General features: G+C 37.3%; 1 protein-coding gene across 3 annotated transcripts in view; it reads left to right on the top strand.

Moving 5' to 3' along the window:
• Positions 1-19,894, top strand: part of LOC149817152 (cleavage stimulating factor 64-like) — a 74,651-nt gene extending 54,757 nt beyond the window's left edge. The window contains exons 9-11 of one of the 3 annotated variants that reach the window (XR_016427558.1): positions 18,103-18,429; positions 19,107-19,502; positions 19,603-19,894. Coding sequence is in view for 2 of the 3 variants with exons in the window: in XM_089986627.1 (XP_089842753.1) it covers positions 18,103-18,429; positions 19,107-19,238 (459 nt within the window). In the remaining variant the exon portion in view is untranslated. Of the gene's footprint in view, positions 1-18,102; positions 18,430-19,106; positions 19,534-19,602 lie in introns of those variants that run through there. The other 2 variants (XM_089986628.1, XM_089986627.1) reach the window with 2 other exon arrangements.
• The last annotated feature ends 386 nt before the right edge of the window (positions 19,895-20,280 follow it).

The following is a 20,280-nucleotide window of genomic DNA, read 5'->3' as shown; positions in this document are numbered from 1 at the left end:
TCCTAAAACACTACAACAAAATGGTTTGGCTGAAAGAAAGCAAAGACATATGATTGAAACCACTGGAACCCTTCTTATTTCCCAAAGTATTTCAAATTTTTTTTGGGTCGAGGCGGCTCTTGCTTTCGTTTATCTTATTAACCGTCTTCCATCTAAAAATTTAGATAAAATATCTCTTTTTGAGACTCTATATGAAATAGAACCCGATTACAATAGGTTAAGAGTTTTTGGTTGTAAGTGCTTTGTCCTTACAGATAAAAATGATAAACTTTCACAAAAAGCCATTCCTTGTGCTTTTCTTGGCTATTCCGAAACCCAAAAAGGATTTCGATGTTATGATGCTAAGAATGATAAGTTATATGTCTCAAGGAATGTAACGTTTTTGGAAAATGATAATGGTTTTGAAAAGAATAAATCTCATTTAGAAAATATCGACTATTCCTTTCTTTTTGATCTATTATCTAAGGATGATGATATCTCTAGTGATGATGAATCAACATATAATAGTGATAATGAAGTGGTTGAAATCAACAATAGTTATAACCCTACTACCTCTCAAGAATAAAATATAACTAGAGATCCTATCACCTATTCACGTAGAGATAGAAGCACCTTTAGAAGTGCTGTTGAGCAATATAGTGAACCTAGCAAATCTATCTCCACACGTGATTCAAATCCTAGAAGAACTGAAAGAACTAGAAGAACTCCTTCTAGATTTGTATCCTTTGATTCATTCTCTCCTAAATATCAGGCTTGCTCAAGTGCCATTCACTCATATTTTGAACCAAATAATTTTGAAGATGTCAAACGATGTATTGAATGGAGAGAAGCCATGAAGAGTGAACTCAAAGCACTTAGGAAAACCAACACTTGGGAATTTCAAACGCTTCCTAGTGGTAAGAAAACTATAGGATGCCGATGGGTGTTCAAAGTCAAAACCAAGAGCGATGGATCTCTTGAGAGATATAAAGCTCACATAGTAGCTAAAGGGTATAGTCAACAATACGGGATTGACCATGAAGAGACATTTGCTTCAGTAGCTTGTATGGTTACTGTCAGATGTCTCATCACCATTGCTTCCATTAGAAAATGAAATATTTATCAAATGGATGTCAAAAATGCCTTTTTAAATGGTGACCTTAATGAAGAAGTATACATAGATGCTCCACTTGGTATGAAAATTCCTAAAAATAAAGTTTTTCGTCTTCGTAAAGCTCTTTATAACCTGAAACAAGCTCCCAAAGCTTGGCACGATAGGTTTAACAATATAATGACTGAAAATGGATTTTCTTCATGTTATACTGACACCGCATTGTTTTTTAAGAAATCTGATGTAGGAATTGTTATATTACTACTATATGTTGATAACAGGAGATGATACTAAAGGAATCAAAAGTATTAAATCTATCTTGAATTCAAAATTTGAGATGTTAGACATAGGTTTTTTGACATATTTTTTGGGAATTGAGGTTGCTTATTCTCACAGAGGTTACTTTCTGTCTCAAACTAAACTTGTGAGATTCTTGACAGATCAGGAATCACAGATGACAAGGTCTGTGAAACTCCTGAAATAGTGGGTTCAAAGACGAAAATTGATGACGACATTCTTATCCTACACCTTACAAGCAATTGGTTGGATCCCTAACGTATGTTAGCATTACTAGGCCTGATATTTCTCATGCAGTACATGTTGCTAGTCAATTTCAACATGCACCTACTTCAGTCCATATGAGCGCCATTCCTCGCATCATCATATACATAAAGGGTACAATAAACAATGAAGTATTTCTATCTTCTTCTTCTGAATTAAGTTTAATTGCTTACACTGACTCTGATTGGCGAGGTGACCCAAATAACCGTCACTCCACCACTGGTTTTTGTATTTTTTAGGTGAATCATTAATTTCTTGGAGATGCAAGAAGCAACATAAAGTATCGCTTTCATCCACCGAAGCTGAGTATAGAGCCATGACATCTACCATCATGAAGATTGTTTGGATTCACAACTTGTTGGAAGATATGAATATTGAAGTTCAAGGGTCCACAAAATTATGTTGTGATAATAAAAGTGCAATCTACGTTGTCAAAAATCACACATTTCATGAGCACACGAAGCATATCGAGATGGACTGCCACTATGTTCGTGAAGAATATTTAAGAAGAACCATTGACCTTCCTTACATTACATCAGAATATCAATTGACAGACTTCTTCACCAAGGCGCTGTGCTCTCCAAGATTTAACTTCCTTCTTGGCAAACTCTCGGTTGTGTCACCCTAAGTTTGAGGGTGTGTGTTAAAAAGTAGTGTCTCTTTTATATCTATATATATATATATATAGAGAAAGATACATATATATATATATATGTATATGTATCTTTCTATATATATATATCGTATATATATATATATATATATATATATATATATATATATATATAAATATATCTCAAAACCTGATAAGGGTATTTATGTAAATTCACATATTTTACGCATATTCTCATTTGAGAATATGTTGTATTTTGTTTTTCTATTATTTTATTTCCTTGTATTTTTTCTCTTTTTTGCTCTTTTTCTTTTTTAAATATGATGTGATATGGGGCGACCCCAAATACATAGGATGGAGCCCCCCTCCAACGGTTAGATTTCTAACTGTTGGAGGGGCTCCAACGTATGTATTGGAGCCCCCCATGACTCCAAGGTCTTATAAGTAGGGGTGAACCCCTTTAGGTTTCTCTATGCTTTTGTAAAGCCCCTCTTGGGACCCAATATATTGAAGTTGTTATTTTTTATGCTCTTGTGCATTTGTATCCATGCCTTTGTGCACTTGTGAGAGTTCTCCTTTGTGCCTTTGTGCACACTTCGTGTTTTTAGCATTGTGTTTATGCACAAAATCTCTTTTTAGAGAGATTTTCATAGCCCTATCAAATCAACAGTGTAACTATTTCAAAAACAAATTTTCAAGTTCGTTTTGCAATGCATTTACAGTTTACTGTCTCACGGGCAACAGATGCTCCTGGTCTTCAAAGGCCCATCATAGGTTCACACGTTACCATAATACAATAACATTGCAAATTTTGGTGAACATAACTCACACACAAATGTTCAAGTTGGTGTTCACGATACGACATTAATACATATTCACAACAAATAAATGAATGCACATTGAACCAAGCATATCAGACATGCTAGAAATCAAATTTTATAACATGCCAAACTTACTTTTTGGAATCAAATTTAATTAAATATCCACAACAAACCAAATAGCAACAATCATTTGGTTCAGATTTAGTTGATTATTCAAGACCGGTTAATTTTGTGGTTCCAAAAGAAGTTGAACGTTTAGGACAACATAATTAAATTCCAATGTGTTCAAACCTCTATCAAAATCTGTCTAGTGTTTATAACTTTATACTCATATGTCTATATATATATGTTGGCTGATTCAAGAATCTATCTTGAATCTGTGCGCCCAAAAAGAACAGGTTTCTTGACATGACATGACAAAAGAAATCAGCATGTGTGCATTATGATAAGAATAAGCATGTTTTACATAACTCAGTTTTTTAGTAGGTATAAGTTCTATTATATATATATATATATATATATATATATATATGAGAATTTGGAGAAGTATATGATAGCAAAGAAGGAAGCTAAAAAAGTAGTTCAGAACGCGAGGGATAAGGTTTATAAGGAGGTTTATGACAAGTTGGATACCAAAGAGGGCGAGAAGGATATTTATAGACTTGTAAAGATGAGAGATAGAAAATCGAGGGATCTGAGTATGGTTAGATGTATCAAAGATGAAACGCAAAGGGTTTTAGTCAAAGATGAGGAGATTAAGGAGAGATGGAAAGATTATTTTGATAAGCTATTTAATGAAAGTCATGCTCAGGATCTTGGAGACTTCTCCATTCATTTTCATGAGATGAATCGTGATTTCATGCGCAAGATTCAAAAGAAAGAAATTGCAGAGGCTTTGAAAAAAATGAAATCAGGAAGGGCAGTTGGCCCAGATGGTATACCTATCGAGGCTTGGAAATGCTTGGGAGAAAAAGGTTTAGAATGGTTGACAAATCTTTTTAACAAGATTTGGCGGACAAATAAGATGCCTAATGAGTGGAGGAATAATACTTTGGTGCCTCTATATAAGAATAAGGGTGATATACAAGATTGCACAAACTATCGTGGTATAAAACTCATGAGTCATACTATGAAACTTTGGGAGAGGGTGATTGAGTCTAGGTTGAGGAAGATTGTCATGATATCGGAGAATCAATTTGGTTTTATGCCTGGAAGATCAACTATGTAAGCTATACATCTTCTTAGACAACTTATTGAGAGAAATGAGAGAGGAACAAAGATTTGCATATGGTTTTTATTGATTTGGAGAAGGCATACGATAGAGTACCTAGGGACGTTCTCTGGTGGACAATGATGAAGAAAGGTGTTTCTCTCAAGTACATTAGTATAATTAGAGATATGTATGAAGGAGCAGTAACCAATGTCTGCACTTGTGGAGGGGTGACAACCAATTTTCCTATAACGGTTGGGTTACATCAAGGATCTGCTTTAAGCCCTTTCCTATTTGCTATAGTGATGGATGGGCTTACGAGATCAATTCAAGAAAATGTGCTGTGGTGTATGTTGTTTGCTGATGATATTGTTTTGATTGATGAGTCTAAAGTTGGGGTTAATGCTAAGTTAGAATTATGGAGACAGACATTGGAAGCAAGATGTTTTAAGTTGAGTAAGAGTAAGACAGAATACATGGAATGTCGGTTTAGTAAGCAACAAAGTAGTGATGGGAGTGTAGTGAAGCTTGTTGAGCAAGAAATACCGGTGGATGATTGTTTCAAATATTTGGGATCTATCATTCAAAAGTATGGAGAAATTGATGGAGATGTAAATCATAGGATAAAGGTTGGGTTGATGAAATGGAAGAGTGCAACTGGAGTGTTGTGCGATCGTAGAATGCCATTGCGGTTGAAGGGAAAGTTTTATAGGATGACTATGTTAAAATATATGTAATATATATATTTATATATCTATATCTATATATATATATATAAATATATTTATCATACACTACCCGATAAGGGGTAGTTCTGTAAACTCGCCCAATAGGGGCATTTTAGTCTTTTTCTTCTATTTTTCCATTTTCTTTTTCTCTTTTCCTTATTTCTTTTTTCTGTTTTTTATTCTACTTTTTGTGCATTTAATGCACAACCATTGGGGGCCCCAACAAAGAGTCGTTGGGCCCCCAACGGTCACAATTGTGACCGTTGGGAGCCCAACGACTCCTTGTTGGGACTCCCAATGGTCCCTCTCTCTTGCTTTTATCTAACTCTCCCTCACTCCTCTCTTGCCTATAAATAAGTGGGGTCTCCCCCTTTGTAATGTGTGGCTTCTTCAAGCCCTTTAGTGCCTTTATAAGATTTCATGCTTTCTAGCCATTATTGGCTTTTGTGTATGTCCTCTTTTGGACTTGTTCTTTGATTTCTATGTGTGAATGTCCATTGTAGGACATACATTTCTTTTCCGCATATTTCATTACATGGTATCAGAGCCTTGGTTGTGCTCTTGATTCATACATAGCTAGTTTTCTTGTTTTATCTCTCTCTTGGCTTGTCCTTCATTCTTGATTATAGGATGGAAGGAGAACAAAAGATTGATCTCTCCTTCAAGCTTAATGGTACTAACTACATGATGTGGGCCGCCGCCATGGAGAACAACCTCAAAGGTAAAAAGCTTTGGGGATATGTTATGGGCACCATTAGGGAACCTCAACTTCAACTTACAAAAATAGATGGTGATCAAGAAAAAGCTCTTGAAGGAAATGCTCGCATGAAGGCTATTGAAGATCACCAATCTAAGGTAGAAGATTGGGAAAGTAAGCATGCAAAAATTCTGGCATGGTTCATGAACAACGTGGAGCTAAAGATTTGCGCCAACATTGCTAAATTCCGCCTAGCAAATGAAGCATGGTTCTTTATGAAAGGTATGTATACTCAAAAAGACCTTGCTCGTCAATTCTTTATCCAAGAAAAAATCCGTACCATTAAGCAAGGTGAAATGAGTGTAAGAGATTACTATAGCACTCTTGGACCTTTATGGGATGAGCTATCCTTTCTTGAACCCAAATGGGTATCTAGTGAAGATGTGGAGATGCGAATAGAACAAATGGGAAAATAACACTTTTTCCAATTTTTACATGGGCTTAGGCCCGAATATGAACAAGTTAGGTCCTCCCTTCTTCATATGTCAAAACTGCTTCCATTGGAAGATGGCATAGCCGAAATATGCCAAGAAGAAACGCGTCTTGGCATGATTAAAGGAGGAGATGAAGTTCTTGCCGTATCTAAACCCGGCAATCATATGAAAGCATATAAGCCTCCACACTTTGGGAGGCAAAACAACTATAATGGCAATTATAGGAAAGCCATTTGCCATCATTGTCAAGAACCGGGTCATATAAGACCTAATTGTCCAAAGATAAATGAACCTCCAAAAGGGAAAGTTGCTATTATTGAAGAAATCCCACAAAAGAAGGAGGAGCCAATGAAAGGGAAAGAGTCTTTTTCCCTTGCTCAACTATCCGAAGCACTTCAAATTCTACTCAAATCGCCATCAACTTCAGGAGCCGCCATTGCCTCTTCTTCTTCTCCAGGTACGACCTCTTGGATTCTTGATTCTGGAGCATCTTTTCATATGACCCTTATTGAAAATGGACTATCCAATGTATGTAGCAACTCCAAAAATTCTTTTGTTTCAACCGCCGATGGTACCTCTTTACAAGTTAAAAGTTTTGGAACCTTAGACTTTTCAAAAGATTTTTTTGTGCCAAATGTAAGAGTAGTACCTCAACTTAATTTAAATCTTTTATCCGTCTCTCAAATATGTGATCATGGATGTGAAATCTCCTTCTCAACCAAGGGTTGCTCTATACAGGATCTCCAGTCCGGGAAGCGGATTGGGTAAGGCCATAGGAGGGGAGATCTCTACTACATGAACCATTTGAAACTTCCCATCAACTCATTTTGTAATCATGTCCAAGATAAAAATATAGAAACTTGGCATCAAAGACTTGGACATCCAAGCTTCTCAAAAATGTACTCCTTTCCTTTTGGAAAGAAATTTTGTAATGAGAAACATTTTGTTTGCAAGAGTTGTATTTTTGGAAAAATGAAATCCACCCCTTTTCCAAAGAGAACATTTGTGTCCAAAAGACCCTTTGAATTAGTTCATTCGGATGTTTGGGGTCCTTCTCCGGTCATATCAAAAGGAGGATATTCTTACTATGTTACTTTCATTGATGATTTCACTCGATATGTGTGGATCTATTTTCTCAATCTAAAATCCGAAGTTTTTAATTTCTTTAAGAAATTTCATATGATTGTCAAAAATCAATTTTCAACTAATATTTCCATTCTTCGATCCGATTCCGGTGGAGAATATCTATCAAATGAATTTCAAGAATACTTAGAAACCAATGGCATTTGTCATCAAAGGTCATGTCCTAAGACTCCCCAACAAAACGGTCTAGCCGAAAGGAAGCATAGACACATCTTGGAAACCACTAGGACTCTTCTCATTTCCAAAGAAATTCCCAAATGCTATTGGGCCGAAGCCGCCTTAACTTTCACTTATTTGATAAATAGAATGATATCCTCATCCTTACAAAATATATCTCCATATGAAAAACTCTTTGAAAGAACACCCGATTTTAATAGATTAAGATTTTTTGGGTGTAAGTGTTTTGTCCTCACACATAAAAGAGATAAGTTGTCTCCCAAAGCTATCGAATGTGTATTTTTAGGATACGGAGAAAATAAAAAAGGTTTTAGGTGCTTCGACCCCAAAAGCAACAAACTATATGTATCCAAAGATGTTACCTTTTTAGAAAATGAGAATGGTTTTGAGAAAAATAAAGATATTGATGAAAGCGAATATGCTTTCTTATTTGATCTTCTATCTCAAGAAGATGTGACTCCTCACGTAGAGGATGTTCCTAATGATTTAGAGGATACTCCTCTTCGTAATGTTGAAAATGGAAGTAATGTTTTTGAAAATAGGTCAATTCAAACCTATGCTAGGCGTGGTCAAGAAACTCCCATAAGCGCTTTAGAAAAATATTCTCAAATTTCCAACATAGAAGAAACCTCTTTAAGGAGATCTAGCCGAATCTCCAATCCTCCTAATAGGTTTGTTTCCTATGAGTCACTAACACCTGAATATAGGGCATGCCTAATTGCATTACACTCTTATCATGAACCATCACACTATAATGAAGCCAAAAACATTCCTCAATGGGTTGAGGCCATGAAACTAGAACTTAGTGCCCTTGAAAAGGCTAAAACTTGAGAAATAACTTCATTACCCACTGGGAAGAAGTCTATTGGATGTAGATGGGTCTTCAAGATTAAAACTAAAAGTGATGGGTCATTAGAACGTTATAAAGCTAGGTTGGTAGCCAAAGGATATGCTCAAGAGTACGGAATAGACTATGAAGAAACCTTTGCTCCCGTAGCTAGAATGACTAGTGTTAGGACTCTTATTGCGGTTGCATCTGTTAAAAAATGGCCTATCTATCAATTGGATGTTAAGAACGCATTTCTTAATGGCGAACTAAGTGAAGAGGTCTATATGGATCCTCCACCAGGAGTATCTATTGGAGAAAACAAAATTCTTAAACTAAAAAAGGCTCTATATGGGTTAAAACAAGCTCCAAAGGCTTGGCATGACAGATTTAGCAATGTAATGACTAGCTTAAATTTTCGTTCATGTTATACTGACACTGCGTTATTTGTGAAAAGTGCAGGGTCTTCTGTAGTTATTCTACTACTATATGTTGATGATATGATCATCACTGGAAGTGATGAGCAAGGAATCCATGATATTAATAAAGTTTTAAAAGAAAATTTTGACATGTCTGACCTTGGTTTCTTAAGATATTTTCTAGGTATTGAAGTTGCATATTCTCCCCGAGGATATATTCTCTCACAGATGAAACTTGCTGCTGACATTTGCTCCAAGTCTGGAATTTCGGATGATAAGAAAACAGAAACCCCTGAGGTTATCAATGCAAAGCTAAGGCTGGAAGATGGGACACTTCTCGAGAACCCTACTCCCTACCGTCAACTCGTTGGGTCTCTGACATACTTATCCATCACTCGGCCAGACATAGCTCATGCAGTTCACTCCGTCAGTCAGTTTCAACATGCACCTACAACTGTGCACATGAGTGCAGTCTTAAGGATTGTCAGATATATTAAAAACACCATAACTAAGGGAGTTTTTCTTTCCTCTTCATCATCCCTTGATTTAATTGCTTATACAGATGCTGATTGGGGAGAAAATCCCAATGATAGAGTCTCAACTACTGGTTTTTGTGTTTTCTTAGGTGACTCTATGATTTCTTGGAGATGCAAGAAGCAACATAAAGTATCATTATCCTCAACTGAAGCGGAATATCGTGCAATGTCCACTACAACCATGGAGCTTGTGTGGCTTAGAAGTCTCCTTTGTGATATGGGCATCATCATCTCAAATCCTTCGAAGATGTGTTGCGATAACAAGAGTGCTATCTATATTGCAAGCAACCACACCTTTCATGAGCGTACTAAACACATTGAGATGGATTGCCACTATGTTCGCGATGAATACCTAAAAGGAACCATAGCACTGCCCTACGTCACATCCGAGTACCAGTTGACGGATTTCTTCACCAAAGCTCTTGCTGCTCCTCGATTCATGTTTATTCTCAACAAGCTTTCCGTTGTATCCCCGTAAAGCTTGAGGGAGGGTGTTAAAATATATGTAATATATATATTTATATATATATATCTATATATATATATAAATATATTTATCATACACTACCCGATAAGGGGTAGTTCTGTAAACTCGCCCAATAGGGGCATTTTAGTTTTTTTCTTTTTCTTCTATTTTTCCTTTTTCTTTTTCTCTTTTCCTTATTTCTTTTTTCTGTTTTTTATTGTACTTTTTGTGCATTTAATGTACAGCCATTGGGGGCCCCAACAAAGAGTCGTTGGGCCCCCAACGGTCACAATTGTGACCGTTGGGAGCCCAACGACTCCTTGTTGGGACTCCCAATGGTCCCTCTCTCTTGCTTTTCTCTAACTCTCCCTCACTCCTCTCTTGCCTATAAATAAGTGGGGTCTCCCCCTTTGTAATGTGTGGCTTCTTCAAGCCCTTTAGTGCCTTTATAAGATTTTATGCTTTCTAGCCATTATTGGCTTTTGTGTATGTCCTCTTTTGGACTTGTTCTTTGATTTCTATGTGTGAATGTCCATTGTAGGACATACATTTCTTTTCCGCATATTAGGCCCGCTTTACTATATGGTACGGAATGTTGGGCTGCCAAGAGACATCATATTCAAAAAATGAGTGTAGTTGAGATGTGTATGCTTAGATGGATGTGTGGAAATACAATAAAAGATAAGATTCAAAATGAGGAGATACATAAGAAGGTAGGCGTTGCATCCATTGAAAATAAGATGAGAGAGAATCATTTACGGTGGTTTGGACATATTCGGCGAAGGCCTAATGATGCTCCAATTAGAAGGATGGAGAAATGGGAAAATATATTAGTTAAAAGAGGTCGGGGTAGGCCTAGGAAGACATGGATGGAGGTGATAGGAAAGGATATAAATGCTTTGAACCTCACCGAGGACATGACATTGGATAGAAATGATTGGAGGAGAAGGATTCATGTGAAAGACCCAGAATGATTTTCTTTTTTGGTTCATATCGCCGACCCCAATTGTTTTGGGATGAAGGCGTAGTAGTTGTTGTTGTTGTTGTTATTGTTGTATATATATATATAATACTTACAGGGAATTGAGACAAATAAGATTTTTGGGTTTGATCCAGAAATCTGATTTGAACCAGCAAAAACCAAAACAGATTCCACAAATTTCTGTTTTTTGCATAAACCTTGCATAATCTGGGTATGGGTTAGATCCAGGATTCAGTGCAAACACCATCATCATCTGACTGATTTAGACCTCGATTGTTTTCTTTTTTATTATCTCACAAAACATACATATGGCAGGGACTCAATACCAGAATTTATGTCTGATCATCACATGCTACATCAATAACATCAAATTCTAGAAATCTGTTCACGCTGTTAAAATATTATGTCTCTTTTAACTGTAAACTGAAATACCCATCAGGGGTATTTCAGTCTTTTTACTCAATAGGTGTCAGCCACCCTAATGAGCTAACATTTTTACTTTTTCTTTTTTATTTACTTTTGCTTTTTACACTTTTTTTTCTTTTTGACTGTTGTGAAAGGGACAACTCCATATAGCTGTTGGAGCTGCCCCAACAGTCACAAATGTGACCGTTGGGTGCAGCTCCAACAGTCATATTGAGCTGCACCTGTGGCTTCTTTTTGCATTATAAATAGGCCTTAGTGGCCCTTGTAAAGATATTCTTTTTTGTGAGTGCATATGCAATATTGTAAAGCCCCTCTTGGGAACTTATGAATTGAAGTTCATTTTGTTTCATGCTGTTGTGCATGTGTATCCGTGCCTTTGTGCACTTGTGAGTGTTCTCCTTTGTGCCTTTGTGCACTCTTTGTATTTCTTGTATTGTGGTGTTACACACAATCTCTTTTTATAGAGATTTTCACATGGTATCAGAGCAAGGTTGTTTGGAGAAAGAAATTGGTGTGATTTTTCTCAATATCAAGTGCCTCGAAAAACGTGCTTTCAATTTTTTGGTGATTGGAGTGGAGGCTCTTCTTCATTCAATATTTTAGAAGATTACTACAACAAGAAAGATTTAAAATCTTATTGTGGTACGTATTCTTTTCTTTCTTCTTTCCTCTCTAATGGGTGAGAAAGACTCCCATTTTTCTCTTGGTTTCAAGCTAAATGGCTCAAATTATCATGTGTGGGCCGGAAATATGGAAGCTCACATCAAAGGGAAAGGGCTTTGGGGTTACATTCAAGGCTCGATTCCGGAACCCGAGCCTAAAATTACTTTGGTTAAAGAAGGAGAAATCAAAATCCTTGAGGGAGATGAAAGAACTAATGCTCTTGAGGAATATAGTAGGAAACATGAGCAATGGGAAATGAAGAATTTTAAGATCTTGTCTTGGATTTTCTCTTCCGTTGAGACAAGGATTAATGCCAACATTATCAAGTTTAAAAAGGCTTCTCAAGCGTGGGAGTATCTTGAGAAGATGTATACTTCTAGGGACTTGTCCCATAAGTATTATCTTCAAAAGAGAGCGTTAACTCTTGTTCAAGGTGATATGTCTATAAGAGAGTATTTTGCGGAACTCTCTTCAATTTGGGATGAGCTTGCCATGCTTGAACCCAAGTGGAGTGGAGAAGCCATAGAGCTTCGTCATAAGCAATTAGAAGAAGACCGATTCTTCAATTTTTTGAATGGGCTAAGGCCCGAGTTTGAGCAAATAAGATCTTCTCTCCTATCCTCTTTTACCTTTCCTTCTCTTGAAGATGTCTTAACTAAATTAAGTGGAGAGGAAACCCGTATGGGCATTAGCAAGCAAAATCCTAGTGTGCTTGCAATGTCCATAAATCAAGAAGAATGTGATGGTGTTAATGCCGTTTCTAGACCCGGTAACAATTTAAGAACATATAGACCTCCTCATTTTAAGAATCAAAATCAAGGAGGAAGAAGAGATTATAGCAAAATCTCGTGTCACTTTTGCAAAGAACCGGGTCATATCAAACCGGTTTGCCCAAAATGGAAGAAACTTCTAGCAATGGCAACTACATCTCAACCATCCAAAGAGGAATCTTCAAAAGAAGCTCTATCTCTCAATCAAATTGTGGAGGCTCTTCAACCTCTTCTAAAGGGAGCTATTTCCGGTGCTGCCGTATCCACCTCTTCTCCTCCAGGTAAAACTTCTTGGCTCTTAGATTCGGGTGCATCCTTTCATATGACCCCAAACCAGAGTTACCGGAAGCGCCTAGCTAAAAGGGGAAGCGCGCTTCCCCGAAGCGCGCTTCGGAAGCGCGAAACGTCGCGCTTCCGAAGCGTGGGGGGAAGCGTCCTCCTTTTTTGGGAAGCGCGCTTCCCTTTAATGGGGGACGCGTTTCCCTTTAATGGGGGACGCGCTTCCCTTTAATGGGAAGCGCGCTTCCCCCACGCTTCCCCAACGCTTCCCCCACGCTTCCCCCTCGCTTCCCCCACGCTTCCCCCTCGCTTCCCCTGTTTTTTCAAATTTTTTGTATTTTTTATTTTTTATTTTTATTTTTTTCGCTTCCCCCTCGCTTCCGAGACGCTTCCTGGGTCGCTTCCGAGACGCTTCCTAGGTCGCTTCCGAGACGCTTCCCGAATCGCTCCTAAGTGGTCCCACGCTTCCCCGCTTCCTAAAATTTTGAAAGTGCCTCGCTTCCCGCTCCCGCTTCCCGTATCGCTTCCCGCTCCCGCTTCCTCAACTGGCAACCATGCCCCAAACATTTCATCTCTTTCCGAGTATTCTAAAAATGTGTCACCTTCTTTTGTTTCGACCGCGGATGGTACTTCTCTAGAAATTAAGGGAATTGGAAATTTTAAAACCCAAAACTTCTTTATTCCAAAAATTAGACTTATACCAAAATTAAATTTAAACTTGCTTTCCGTTTCTCAACTCACGGACCTTGGGTGTAACATTCAATTCTCATCTAATAAATGTTTAATACAGGATCACTGGTCCGGGAGATTGATTGGGGAAGGCTCTAGGAAAGGAGACTTGTACTATGTGGACTTTCTTCAAATTCCTAAAAACACCTTTTGTAATGTGGCCCAATATAAAGACATAAATGTTTGGCATAAGAGACTTGGTCATCCCAACATTACCAAGTTATCCTATCTACATTTTGTTAAAGATCTTTGTAAAAATACTTTATCTTGTAATGATTGTATTCTTGGAAAAATGAGAAGTATACCTTTTGAACCAAGAACTATGTTTAGTACTAAACCTTTTGAAATTATTCACTCGGATGTTTGGGGACCGACACCTGTCATATCCAAAGGTGGTTTTGCTTACTATGTGATTTTTATAGATGATTTCTCACGATATTGTTGGATACATTTTCTCAAACAAAAGCATGAAGTTTTTTCATGTTTTAAAACATATCATATGATGATTAAAAATCAATTTAATAGTAATTTAAAGATATTTAGGACCGATTCCGGAGGTGAATATCTCTCTAATGAGTGTAAGAAATATCTTGAGGATTGTGGCATTGTCCATCAAAGATCGTGTCCTAAGACCCACAACAAAATGGTTTGGCCGAAAGAAATCATAGGCATATCATTGAAACCACTAGAACCCTTCTCATTTCCCAAAATATTCCTAAAAATTTTTGGGCCGAAGCGGCTCTTGCTTCGGTCTATCTTATCAACCGACTTCCATTCAAAAATTTAGATAAAATTTCTCCCTTTGAGATTCTATATGAAAAAGAACCTGATTATAATAGGTTGAGAGTTTTTGGTTGTAAGTGCTTTGTTCTTACCGATAAAAATGATAAACTCTCACCAAAAGCCATTCCTTGTGCTTTCCTTGGCTATTCGGAAACTCAAAAAGGATTTCGATGTTATGACTCTAAGAATGATAAATTATATGTTTCAAGGAATGTAACTTTTTTGGAAAATGATAGTGGTTTTGAAAAAAATGAATCTCATTTAGAAAATGCCGATTACTCCTTTCTTTTTGACCTTTTATCTAAGGATGATGATATCTCTAGTGATGATGAATCAATATATAATAGTGAAAATGAAATGGTTGTGATCAACAATAACTCTAACCCTTCTACCCCTCAAGAAGAAAATGTATCTAGAGAACCCATCACTTATTCGCATAGAGATAGAAGCACCTTTAGGAGTGCTATTGAACTATATAGTGAACCTAGTGAGACCATTTCCACTCATGATTCTCATCCTAGGAGAACTGAAAGAACTAGAAGGACTCCCTCTAGATTCGTATCTTTTGATTCTTTCTCTCCTAAATATCGAGCTTGTTTGAGTGCCATTCACTCTTATTTTGAACCAAAATTTTTTGGAGAAGCCAAACAATGTACTGAATGGAGAGAAGCCATGGAGAGTGAACTCAAAGCTCTTAAGAAAGCTAACACTTGGGAATTTCAATCTCTTCCCAATGGCAAGAAAACTATAGGATGTCGATGGGTGTTCAAGGTCAAGACTAAGAGTGATGGTTCTCTTGAAAGGTATAAGGCTCGTCTTGTAGCTAAAGGGTACAGTCAAGAATATGAGATTGACTATGAAGAGACATTTGCTCCAGTAGCTCGTATGATTACTGTTAGATGTCTTATCACCATTGCTTCAATTCGAAAATGGAATATTTACCAAATGGATGTCAAAAATGCCTTTTTAAATGGAGATCTTAATGAAGAAGTTTACATGGATGCTCCACCTGGTATGGAAATCCCTAAAAATAAAGTTCTTCGTCTTCGTAAAGCTCTTTATGGACTGAAACAAGCACCCAAGGCTTGGCACGATAGGTTTAACAATGTAATGACTGAAAATAGTTTCACTTCATGCTATACTGACACTGCATTGTTTGTTAAGAAATCTGATGCAGGGATTGTTATATTATTGTTATATGTTGATGATATGTTAATAACAGGTGATGATATCAAAGGAATCAAGAGCATTAAATCTATTTTGACTTCAAAATTTGAAATGTCAGACTTAGGATTTCTGACATATTTTTTGGGAATTGAGGTTGCCTATTCTCAGAAAGGCTATTTTTTGTCTCAAACTAAACTTGCTTGTGAGATTCTTGATAGATCAGGAATCACAGATGACAAGGTCTGCGAAACTCCTGAAATAGTAGGTTCGAAGATGAAGATTGATGATGGGATTCTCTTAAAAGATCCCACACCATACCGGCAACTGGTTGGATCCCTAACGTATCTCAGCATTACCAGGCCTGATATTTCTCATGCAGTACATATTGCTAGTCAATTTCAACATGCACCTACTACAGTCCATATGAGCGCCATCCTTCGCATCATCAGATACATAAAGGGTACAGTAAACAAGAGAGTATTTCTATCGTCTACGTCTGAATTAAGTTTAATTGCTTATACTGACTCTGATTGGGGAGGTGACACAAATAACCGTCACTCCACCACTGGTTTATGTATTTTTTTAGGTGAATCATTAATCTCTTGGAGATGCAAGAAGCAACAAAAAGTATCGCTTTCATTCACCGAAGCTGAGTATAGAGCCATGACATCTACTACCATGGAGATTGTTTGGATTCGCAACTTGTTGGAAGATATGAATATTCAAGTTCAAGGGCCCACAAAATTATGTTGTGATAATAAAAATGCAATCTACATTGCCAAAAATCACACATTTCATGAGCGCACGAAGCATATCGAGATGGACTGCCACTATGTTCGTGAAGAATATTTAAGAAAAACCATTGACCTTCCTTATGTTACATCAGAATATCAACTGACAGACTTCTTCACTAAGGCGTTGTGTTATCCAAGATTTAACTTCCTTCTTGGCAAACTTTCGGTCGTGACACCCTAAGTTTGAGGGGGAGTGTTAAAATATTATGTCTCTTTTAACTGTAAACTGAAATACCCATCAGGGGTATTTCAGTCTTTTTACTCAATAGGTGTCAGCCACCCTAATGAGCTAACATTTTTACTTTTTCTTTTTTATTTACTTTTGCTTTTTACACTTTTTTTTCTTTTTGACTGTTGTGAAAGGGATGCACCCAACAGTCACAAAATGTGGCTTCTTTTTGCATTATAAATAGGCCTTAGTGGCCCTTGTAAAGATATTCTTTTTTGTGAGTGCATATGCAATATTGTAAAGCCCCTCTTGGGAACTTATGAATTGAAGTTCATTTTGTTTCATGCTGTTGTGCATGTGTATCCGTGCCTTTGTGCACTTGTGAGTGTTCTCCTTTGTGCCTTTGTGCACTCTTTGTATTTCTTGTATTGTGGTGTTACACACAATCTCTTTTTGTAGAGATTTTCACACCCGCATACTTCAATAGAACCGATACATATAATACATCAAAAAAACAAACGCGGCAGGTTAACCAACATCTGAACTCGCCATCAACATTATCTAAACATAATCCTTTCTCAAAAACAAATTCTGCACAGGTTAACAGGTCTGAATTCACCATACCGAGTACTTAGATCACGTCACATAGATCTGTACAGGTTATTCAATCGAAAGAAAATAAAATATGCATGGATTAACCGAGAACCAATATAGAAATTTCGATTTGCTTGGCCTCTTTTCCACACGATCTACAGGTTTGGATTTTGAATCTGTATTTCCATAAACCCATGTTGGATTTGATCCATGCTTCTATTCTCATCTATTGAAAAAATGGAGAGAATCCTGTACCTTAACTATTTCGTGAAGAAAAGGAGGAAGAAGCACTCGTTGTTGCAGCCTCTCTCTCCCTGTTTCTCTCTCTTTTTTTTTCTGTGTTACAGCCCTCTCTCTCTTCCTCTCTCTCTCTCTCTCTTAAAATCAGCATAGAGAGAGGGCTACTACCATGCTTTTATAAAGCACATGGGACTCCTCTACGAGGGATGTCCCATGTGTTCTAGAAATAGAAAGGCTTCTATTTCTTCATGGAAATAGAAGCCTTTCTATACTAGAACTCTCAAATATCTATATGTATTATTATATATAATATCTGGTTATAAACTTTTTTTTTAAAAACTTATCTGTTCCACTACAATTGGATATTGGATCTTGACTCAAAGGGTCCAAGATCCATATCTGGATCCATCCTACCTCATATGGATCTTGGATCTCGACCCAAAGGGTCCAAGATCCAATATTAGGATCCATATCTCATTAACCACATATATATTATATATTAATCAATTTAATAATAAAATATATATTTATTTAATAAGGATAACATTTATTAAATTTTAAATTAGGCAAAACTTCATGAGATATTACAATACTCTTCCAACTATGTTGCTTACAAATATTTTAGACTGCAACTTATAGCTAAGAGGGACACCAGTCCTAGCGTGGAATTTAGTATTAGTATATCTTAAGAATAATTGTTTATCTTGATGTCTTTTGATCTACAGGCTGGGCCGTCCAGTGCCACAGTGATCAGTGGGCAAGCAACTGGCTTCAGAGATGCAGGGGGATCGGTTCCAATCATCAATGTGATGCATTCAAATTTCCGTTCAGGTTTGGTGGATCATACGGGCTTTACTGCAGATACATCTGAAGTACTGGCACGCCCTTCAAAGCTGTCTAAGCTTGATGATGGGTCTTCTGGTGTGATGGGTAGCAGTGCTGTTTCTGGGATTTCTCCTGCACCTGCTTCAGTCATTGGAACCAGTTCTATGCCAACAAACCAAATATCTAATGCTAATGTAATGCCAAATGCTGAGCAGCAGGTTCCACAGGTAACGGAAAGAGTCATCTTGAACATTGACAACTTCGTGTTGTGCACTAATGTTTATGTACAAGAACTGTTGCTTATGCATTCTTATTAAGCTCTGATTTTGTATATCCTGAAATGCTTTACCATTATATCTTCAGCTTGTAACTCTGGCTTCTGCTGGTGTTTTGAATTTGTTGTAATTATTGGGCTGTTTCTTTAAGCTATTTAGACATGGATGCGGAAACCCAACATGGACTTCAGTGTGTGTGTGTGTGTGTGTGTGTGTTGTAGGAGAGTCCAGTTTACAGCCAGCCGGTAATTTTTGCATCTGTAGTTTAGTTTCTCATTTGGTTTCAAACTTCTGCATGTGCTATGTTTATGCTTGTGTTAAATCTTTATGAGGAGTTGATTTGCCCCTATGCTGCCACTTTTGCATGTCATCAAACTGAGAAGAGCAAATAGATTGAAAGTTGATATGGTCAACTCTTTGTTCAAATTGCCCACAAGGCTTCAGTCATCTGGTAGGGGTGACTTGTGAACATCACCAAGTTGACGGGACGTCACGAGTTCAAAACTCACAGGGACTGGAGGCCAGCCAATGGTTGGTCGGTCGTGGTTGGGGTGTGGGGGGTGTTTGTTTTCCCTTGGCCTTTTTCTGATTTGGTCTGACAGGCCTTTTTCTTTTCATTTTTTCTATAGCAGTTGCAACTTCCTCCTGAGGTTGAATCAGCGCTATTGCAGCAAGTAATGAACCTTACACCAGAGCAACTGAGTTCTTTGTCACCTGAGCAGCGGCAACAAGTGCTTCAACTCCAACAAATGCTCCACTGAGACTGTTTTTTCACAGCTTCTGCTTTTCTTTCCCTGGGGACACAAAATGGAGAGGCGACATACTGTCAAATAATATAATTTGATTATCAGCAGGCTTTCTTCTGAGATGCATGCTTGTCACCATTTCCCAATGTATTCTTTCATGTAAATTATGGGGGCTGATGGGGCTGATAGGAGTCTCTATTATTTGAAAAGCATAAAGCAGCCATCCTCTGCTTCTCTCTTGCTCTCAGTTGGAAGGTGTAATCATTATCACATATCAAGGTAGAATTTTCAATAGCTTTTTTGGAAGGAAATTCTTTTTTTTTTTCGCCATATTGATTTTGATTCTTCTATGATATAACAATGTTTCCTATCTTAACAGTCTTCCTTAGAAAATTGGTGTTCCATCCTTCCAGCGTTTATTCTTCAGTATAAATTTCTGTCAGCTGGGTGTTGTTCTTTCCTATTGTGGGCCCATGAACTTTCCCTGTGCTTCTGAGATCGTCATTGCAATTCATAATTCTGAGTGCAAAGCCAACTATATGCATTGGGCATCATGTCATGCATTGTTACTGTTTGGTGTTGAACAACTATTTGATAAACATATGGACTTGATAAACTCTCTCTCTCTCTCTCTCTCTGTGCACACGCTGTGTGTTGGTTTTGATTTTGTTCTTTAGATCTTATGAATCGAGGAACTTTATAGCTGAGAATTTGAAATATTTGTTTTCCTTGAGGCATGAGAGAATCATGGTTATGTGAATGCTAAAAAAGGAGAAAACAATTGCAAAACATGAGAAAAAGATGTCTTCAAAATTTGGCATCACAAAAGCATCTGGATGTTAATAATGCAGATTTTCAAACCATGCAGAATTTCCATGACATGTTTGTGCTTGATTTTTCATGAACCAGGTCATGTTCAAAGTCTTGCCATTTTTTTGTTACATGTTAGCATCAAGGCCGTGAGCAAGGGTATATTGGAATAGATTGGATGGCCTTTCAGCTCATCTGTAGGGGCGACTTGTGAATGTCACCAAGTTAACAAGGCATCACAAATTCA

The sequence above is a fragment of the Nuphar pumila genome, chromosome 14 (genome assembly GCF_984573655.1).
Source record: "Nuphar pumila chromosome 14, dmNupPumi1.hap1.1, whole genome shotgun sequence".
Taxonomy (NCBI): domain Eukaryota; kingdom Viridiplantae; phylum Streptophyta; class Magnoliopsida; order Nymphaeales; family Nymphaeaceae; genus Nuphar; species Nuphar pumila.
Note: the sequence above shows the minus strand (reverse complement) of the source record. Positions and strands in the feature narration are given on the sequence as shown.